The sequence below is a fragment of the Xyrauchen texanus genome, chromosome 23, assembly GCF_025860055.1.
Source record: "Xyrauchen texanus isolate HMW12.3.18 chromosome 23, RBS_HiC_50CHRs, whole genome shotgun sequence".
In the NCBI taxonomy this organism is placed as follows: Eukaryota; Metazoa; Chordata; class Actinopteri; order Cypriniformes; family Catostomidae; genus Xyrauchen; species Xyrauchen texanus.
The window spans coordinates 17186483-17195212 of NC_068298.1; the positions used below are offsets into that span (position 1 = coordinate 17186483).

General features: G+C 40.6%; 1 protein-coding gene across 2 annotated transcripts; it reads left to right on the forward strand.

Annotated features, from left to right (window-relative positions):
• The first annotated feature begins 3009 nt into the window (after window positions 1–3009).
• LOC127663121 (transcription cofactor vestigial-like protein 1) lies at window positions 3010–6522 on the forward strand. 2 transcript variants are annotated; one of them, XM_052154583.1, is made up of 4 exons: window positions 3010–3147; window positions 4985–5178; window positions 5277–5675; window positions 5793–6522. In XM_052154583.1, exons 2-4 carry the CDS (start codon window positions 4992–4994, stop codon window positions 5831–5833), a joined length of 627 nt encoding a protein of 208 aa, XP_052010543.1. In that variant the 5' UTR covers window positions 3010–3147; window positions 4985–4991; the 3' UTR covers window positions 5834–6522. The 2 variants fall into 2 exon arrangements, with proteins under 2 accessions (XP_052010543.1, XP_052010544.1); XM_052154584.1 differs by having other exon boundaries at window positions 3030–3099.
• Window positions 6523–8730: the final 2208 nt, after the last annotated feature.

The following is an 8730-nucleotide window of genomic DNA, read 5'->3' on the forward strand; positions in this document are numbered from 1 at the left end:
GAGAACTGAATCCTAGACCTATCCAACACCCAAAAGAAAAAGTGTTCTAGATAAAATTTTATTTTAAAGGGTCATGACACTAGGAATAAAATGTTCTTTTATCTTTTAACATATAAGATGTCATGCACTATAAAAGCATTCTGTAAATTTCATAACTCAAGACTTTCTCCTCACTGAAAAAAGAGCAATTGTTGAAACCAAGCTGCCAAAACCATTTGTTCTCTACTTCCTCCAGATTGTTAAAATTTGACAGCCACAGGAACAAACTTCCTGGTTACTTTCGTAACCTCCGTTCCCTGATGGAGGTAACGAGATGTTGTGTCGATGTAGTGACACTAGGGGCCACCCATGGGAGCCCGAGACACCTCTGATCTTGGATAAAAGGCCAATGGAAAATGGCAAGTGGTATTTGAATGCCACTACCCCGAACATATGGTATAAAAGAGCTGACATGCGTACCGCTCATTCAGGTTTTGTGCTGAGGAGACGAGAATAAGGTCTCGGCCATTTCAGCAGGTAGTACAGTGTTGTGGCAGGAGGGACACAATGTCTCATTCCCTCCATCAGAGAACAGAGGTTAAGAATGTAACCAAGATGTTTCCTATCTGTCACTGACTCGACTCAACTAGCTGAACTATGTTACGTGAACTGGCGGTGTGAGATGGGCAGGCTACTATGTGCCTCATAGCCAGCGCACCAGGCCAACACATAACCTCCCCCAATGCTGATATGAGCGTCGAACGGCCCTTTGGGGACAAGTCGACAGGTGTCGGTCATAACCACGACACACCTGGAGACCTGCTCTTGGGTAACACCTGCCCGTAGAAATATGAGGTCGGTCCAAAGGCTGAAGAGGTGGTGACAGACCGTCGTGATGGCCACGCGATGTGTCCCGTCTTGTACTGGTACGCCAAATCGAATGCAAACCGCAGGAAGGGTCTGTGTTGAGGTAGTATCAAAACGTGGAAGTACGAGTCCTTCAGGTCTACTGCTGCGAACCAGTTTTGATGCCGGACGCTGGCTAGAATGCGTTTCTGTGTCAGCAGACTCTTGAACGGGAGTCTGGGTAAAGCCCAGTTCAGTACTCGCAGGTCCAAGATTGGTCGCAACCCACCGCCTTTCTTGGGTACAATGAAGTAGGGGCTGTAAAACTCGTTCTTCATCTTGGCTGGAGGGACAGTCTCCATCGTGGCCTTTTTTAGGAGGGTAGTGATCCCTAGTATCACTACATCGACAAACGTCGAGTGAGTGACAGATAGGGAACAATGTTGCTCTTATGCATGGTTTTGGCCTAAAAATTTCCTTTGGAGGGCGGGGTTTTGAAATGAGGGGCCGTGCTCAGTCACGTGAAAGCTTCAGCACCTTTAAAGGAGACGCAGCATCAAAACACAGCATTTCTGACAGAGGGTCATTATGAGGGTAGAAAATGATCATGTTTTACAAAAATATAGTTCGTTCAAAAATATATTTGTTCAAAAAAACTTTACTAATATTATAAGTGAACCTCAAGGAACATATTAGAATAATACAAAAGGAATGTCATGACCCTTTTAAGTAAACAGTGTCTGTTATCTGCCATTGACAACCACCACAATTATCGGTTAGAGACAAGCTTATTTTTTTTTAAAGACTAAAAACCTATGACCTTTTGAAATTTGACCAGATTGGAGCCGCTCTGTGACTGTGGGGGCCAAAACAAAAGGTCTAAAAGTCTGCTCTCCATCAATAAAGTCAGAGACTACAAGTGACGGGAAGATCTCCCATTCCTCAAACTAGCCACGATGATGTTTGCCTGACACAGGACAGAAAGCGCTGAGCAGGAAGATGAATTCTTTATTGACTTGTGTGTGTGTGTGTGTGTGTGTGTTTATGTTAAATGATGTATATGGTAATTTACTGCAGATACTCATTAAATTGGAGTTTTGTAGGTTTGAGGGGAAATTCCCACCACATTAAAGTACTCACTATGTGCTAAAATAAGTTAACATTTTCTATTTTGTTTTGATTTACTGTGCTTCTGCATATGCATGTGCGTGTGTTTTCTTGACATAAAGGACCATGGTATCTTAGCAGTTGATTTCTGGCTAAATCACTTTACAGTGCACTTGTACACTTGAACTTTCCAATGTACTTTTTTTTCCCCCCCTGTTCTCCAAATTTGGGATGCCCAATTCCCACTACTTAGTAGGTCTTCGTGGTGGCATGGTTACTCACCTCAGTCCGGGTGGCAGAGTACAAGTCTCCGAAGTTGCCTCCGCTTCTGAGACCGTCAATCTTATCATGTGGCTCATTGTGCATGACACCGCGGAGACCCACAGAACGTCGAGGCTCATACTACTCTCCACAATCCCCGCACAACTTACCACGTGCACCACTGAGAGTGAGAACCACTAAGCGTGACCACAAGGAGGTTATCCCATGTGACTCTACCCTCCCTAGCAACCGGGCCAATTTGGTTGATTAGGAGACCTGACTGGAGTTACTCAGCACACCCTGGATTCGAACTCATGGCTCAAGTGGTGGTAGTCAGTGTCAATACTCGCTTTACTTTTTATTGTCAAAATATATTTATTTATTTTTTAAATAAGTGTTAATGACATTTTTATTTATTTGACTTAATAAGGTCACAAGTTTACAGAGGTTTACAGAGTTAACATGTAAACTATCTAATTTGTCTTTGTGGTATTTGCTACATTTGAAATAGTTATAGATAACTGTGACATCAACTATTAAATAGGCTAAATGACAGTTAAAACGATTATATTTGATCAACAATGTCAACAGGAATATTAAAAACATCAACAAATGCCTTAAAGAAACATTAGTTATGTGTCTTTTTTCCAGACTAGAGATGACAGTTGAGTGGTCTAACATGTTTAGGCACATTCTACTCATAGCTGTTAAAGTTCAGAGATTAACGCCCCAACATTTAAAGGCAAAAAGTGAACTGGTTTCTTTTAGTCAAACCTCTTTTTTAAAAAAAAAAACTAATTACTTCACGGAGGGCAACATTGAACAAATATTGCAGTGTGTTGGCTCCCATGGAATGAGCGGATGTCGCCTTTACTGGATTAATGTACTGTAGGCGTAATTGATCAGGTAGCACATTTCTGATTGAACAAGACTTGAGATACAACGACTTGTACAGTGAGTAATAAATGGTGGTTATTTCATCATTTTAGAATATAGGCCTAATTGTTATACAACTGAACATTAATTTACAATGCTTGCTTAGTGTTACAAACCAATCTGAAGACGACACTTTAAATGTCTTTTTATGTATATGATATGAAAATTACTATTTTCAGAGTATTTTCTGCCAATGTTGTTACTTAAACGTTTTTGTATTTATTTTATTTATAAATTATACTAAGTAAACGTAGGGCTAATATACTGTATACAATGGGGCTAAAGACTCCACATGGTAAAAAGTCTCTATTGATTTTCTCCCAAAACACTTAATAGAAACAAAAACTACCACAGAAATAACATAAACACCTGCATAACACTATACCCTGGAAAATGTTCCAGTTCCATAAGATTTTTGCATGCGGTGTCTAAAGGTTGATTCTGAGGTAATTTGATCTATTTTTTACCATATTTTTTTTAATGTTGCAAATTTATGTAGCTAGTGAAAATCCCTGAAATTAACACATTTCTTTTAAGAAAAAATATGTTTTTTTTAAAAATCAACAAATCAAACTTTTTCAGTAACTGTTCAATAAGTGAAAAAATAGCATTTGGGGTAAAAAAAAAAAAAAAAAAAAAAGACCCTGCTGGGGCTAAAGGCCCCTATTAAACACTTTTGATTTTCTTAAGTGTGGTGAATAGATTTGTTATGAACATTTTTCAAAGTGAGCTCATATTGACTCATCAATCAAAATAGAGATTAGTTTGGTTTTAGAATACCTTAGATGCAATAAAATGTCTAATGAGTTTTAAATTAACAGGAAATGGTTGACTTTTTCTGAAGTACTTATTTTGAGCAAGCATCATCTTAATTTGTTACTCAAAAAAGCATCTTGCTGTCTCAAAATTATTTGCATTAGTTGACAAATTGTGTAAGGTATCTAAACAATATAACTTTAAAGCCCTTTGGGGCCTCAGGTGTGGGGTAAAAGGCTCCCTCACCACCTTTTTTTCTAAAACTGAATTTTAATATAAACAGTTATTCAGTTATTATTTCTTTTCACTCATATTATGTTGCTCCATCTATATTCAATACAAATAAATAATTTGTTTGACAATGATACATTTTGTGATCAGAAAAAAGCTAAATTTCCTTGAGGGGTGCCTTTAGCCCCATTGTACCCTATATATGTTAATGTATTATATTATAAACTATCTTCCTATCTTTAACAAGTTGCTAGATAAAAACAACTACAGTTTTCCATTTTGTCAGGCTTGTTCACTCACATGCTTGTGGTATCTGTAACCCTTATTTGGCAGCTCGTAAGCCAACAGCTTTCCTTCAGGAATAAAAGGACTGTGTCTCGTCGTCTGTTGGGACAATAAGAATATGTGTTGTTTTTGCATGTTTTTGCTAAAGTAGTTTAACTAATATAGCCTATTATAAATAGCCTATATAGCCTACTTGAAACATTAATAATGAAGTCACACGATTATTGTTGTTAAAAGTGTTTGTCTAAAATAATGTGGCAGATATCAAGCATTCCCAGTCGAATCGAGTCTCATTTTCTGCAGATCAATAATTGATCATTTCAGCAGAAGTGAGAAAATGATCAACAGAAGACCTGATTATCCTTTGTCCACTGAACCATTCAGACTCAGCTGGGCTGTAATATATCCTATATTTACATCCTTCATTCATCAATACCGTATCAAAATGAGGAATGGCATAAAGTGATGGCATATTTTTCTCATCTGAGTGAAGACATGGCACAATGAGCAATGCATCCAATAATCTATCACCATTTTAAGACAGATGGTTAAATGATGCATTGCACACTGTTTAAATACATAGATCAGTGATGGAGGAGAATGAGAGCCCTGTGGCTGGGAAGACTGAGGAGCAGTCAGGTAGTGTTCTTCTCACCTACTTTCAAGGAGACATCAGCAGCATGGTGGATGATCATTTCTCCCGTGCTCTGAGTAACGCAACTAAACCAAAAAGAGAATACTCCAAAAGCAAAAGGAACCGCAAATCATCTCAAACAAGTAACTCTTCCTCTCAAATTTGCTTTTACACAAAATCCTTGACTTGCCTGTTTGCTATCAACAAATTTCTGAATACAAACAGATAATTTTTTTTTTAGTAGGTGGGTATGGATCAAGTCCATGGGAAGCACATTCACACACAGGGATTCAGTCCATGTTTCCTCCAGAACGGCTCCAGCTAGGAACAAGCTGTGAACCTCAATCGAACAATCACATTCCTCTGAATCACTCTGCAAACAGCACCATCCTGTGGTCAGGGGATTCGAGCCAGGGTATGAGTCTTGCTCTGCCTTCCATGGGACACCCCTTGGCTGTATCTGATGGTTCAGTGGTGGCAGGACACCAGTATACTCATTCTCTGTTAAACCTGCTTCACAATGATCGCCCCGACCTGGGCACAGTGGTGGTCAACCCCTCCAAACAAGACCACATTTCTGAATGGACAAAGTATCCCAGATTTGGGAACCAGATGAGTTCTGAAGTCAACCTTGACTCTGGTACACGTCCACAATCTTATCTATTAAATACAAAAAATACAATATATAAAGGCTCAAAATTTTGATTTTATAGATATTTTTTATACAAAATATTTATGACTTGTCCTTCCCTTTTAGGTGTACAGGTGATAGAGAAGAAGGATTTTTATTGGTGTTAATGGATCATTAATTAAGATTTAATACCAAGAACCAAAAGGTCTCTTGTCTCTTTCTTTGTACTGGCCAAGTGAAAAAGAACCTTGCAATACTTTACCTGAAGACTGCATCTCCAACCTGTTTAGAAACTTGCTGTTCGAGTACCACAGAACAGAAGATTGTGCAAGAGTTTGGCCTCAGGTTATATGGTTAAAGACACTTTACACGCACACAGAAACACATACAAACAGAATATTTTGTATTTCTTTCATATGATAAACAGAAAAGAACGTTCATTTGTAGCAACTAGATTAGACTTCTTTCTTGTTTTTTGAAGATTTTGTGACAATCTCAAACTTCTGACAGACTTATTAACCTATTTATGTAACATTTACCTTGTTAGAAAGCCACATCAGAACATTGAATAACTTTGTAAAATCAGCATTGGTGCACAATTATTTGTTGATTACAGTGTATTTGTAAATTATTTGCAAATTTATAAATTAGTAAATTGGCTATAGTATATAGAAACTGGGTAAAATATGGATGTTTTAGTTAAAGCCATTTAGTTAAATGGCTTGGCAATAGTGCATACATACAGTATAAAATATTGTATTATAGAGTCCAAGTATCATTAATGCAAGATGGATTCACATTTACATAAAGATATAAGCATAAAACATATTTCAGTGCATATTTTACATTAAAGCAACATCACATAACAGTCATTGTTTAGTTTTTTACATTACTTACATTGTTTCTATTTACAGGTGTTATTAACATACATGTCAACACTGTAGCCTAGTGGATGAAAACAACATTGCATCTCAATGTTAAAACTATATTTACAACAGAAGCATGATGCGAAGTCTGTACAGAATGTCTTATTTGCTGCCAGTCTTAATCTCACACCATGTTGTAGATATCAAAGTCCACTCAACCATGATGAATCCAGTTCATAGATGCAAATGGAGGAACTGTCATCTCCACACCCCTGCTTGTGGATTATTGATGTCCTTGCACTATAGCCTATTTAGCAGTTAACCATTGGTGGCCCACACATCCCTTCCCAAATAAAAATGACCAAAGCCAAGGCTAAGTCCAGACCCACACTCAAACTCACCTCTGGTCAGCACCACTCAAGCAATGGTCAATCACTTTTTCACATCTCAAACCAATGCAAGTAGATGGGACTTGTGAAATGGTCTGCTGGAGTTGTTTATGAGGCTGAAGATTGGAGGGTTGTTATGCCACTTAGCCAATTATATTTCTTTATTACTGTATCCGGTAAACTGGAACAGTTCAGCCAAAAATTTTAATTTAGTCATAAATGACTTACCCTCATGTCAAAGCACAATGAGAAAAGCTTGTTCATGGTTGTAAAGGTATTCAATGGAAAGGAGGAGGCGAGAACCGGCTTTTCAATATAAATAATAGTTTCATAGTAAACTTAAGAGAAGACACAAACACACACATGACGGACATGTCCGCTAATGATCTCTCTCTCCCGCACGACACCCTGCAGTCGACCTTTATACCTCGGAGGCTTGATTAGCCTAATACGGGACCGGGTGCGTAGGATCATGACCCGGCCCCGCCCTCCGCCCTGCCACATTCCTCCCTCGTTCTCTCAGGCTGGGAGCCCCCGGCCTGACGTACACCCCCTCTTTCCCTGGGGGAGGGCGCGCCTTCCGTACTGTCTGCCGGCAGGTCATCCCCATCTACCTGGACGAGGGAGGGGACAAGGGGAGGGAAACAGAAATAATTAAAATGGGGGGTACTTCCTGTAACAGTGTAGTACCCCCCCCAAAAACTGTAAAATTTAAAAGAGGATAAAGGCCAATGCAGAGCGACAGTGAGAGAGAGAGGAGAGAGAGATGAAAAAAAAAAAAACCTCTTACTCGCCAGTTCTCCGATACGCTGCAGCTTGTTCCTCGGCCACTCATCCACCCTTTATCGGACGACAGCCGCGCCTCTCCGGGCGGATCCGAGGCAGTCCTCCAGCCCCTGGCGGACGGAACACCCCACCGCGTTCTCGGGGAACAGAAGGGGTCTCCCCCGACCCTGGCAGCGGTCCTCTCCCTCCAGGCGGTCGCCAGTGAGCCCCTCCCCGCTCGCGGTCAGTGGTCTTAAACCCCACCGCGTTTCAGCGGCCGGTAGGCGACTCCTGCACCCCTGGCAGTGGCCCTGACCGCTCCAGGCGGTCCTCGTTCAGGTGGCTAGGCTCCTCGTCCCCCGGCAGATGGCCGCGGCTGCTCCGTTGGGGTGGACGGTAGTGGCGAGAACTCTACTACGGCGTATCCCTCCTCCTTCCCGGGTTTCGGCACTAGTGTGAAGGGATTAATGGAAAGGAGGAGGCGAGAACCTGCTTTTCAATATAAATAATAGTTTAATAGTAAACTTAAAAGAAGACACAAACACACACGACAGACATGTCCGCTAACGATCTCTCTCTCCCGCACGACACCCTGCAGTCGACCTTTATACCTCGGAGGCTTGATTAGCCTAATACGGGACCGGGTGGGTAGGATCACGACCCGGCCCCGCCCTCCGCCCTGCCACAATGGTGGCTTGTGTTTAAATTAGAATTTGTTTCAGGTTATTTTTTCACCAAAACCAAAATCATATGCCTTCAAACTTACAATATCATACAGAATTTGCATGGATTACATTATAATACTTTTAGGTACTATTTATTTATTTTATCCCCTTTTCTCCCATTTTGGACTGCACAATTCCCATTACATAGTCGGTCGTCATGGTGTTGCGGTTACTCACCTCAATCCGGGTGTCGGAGGACACTCATATGCCTCCGCTTCTGAGGCCGTCAATCCACGCATCTTATCACATGGCTCATTGCACATAACACCGCGGAGACTCTGCATGTGGAGGCTAATGCTACTCTCCACAATCCATGATC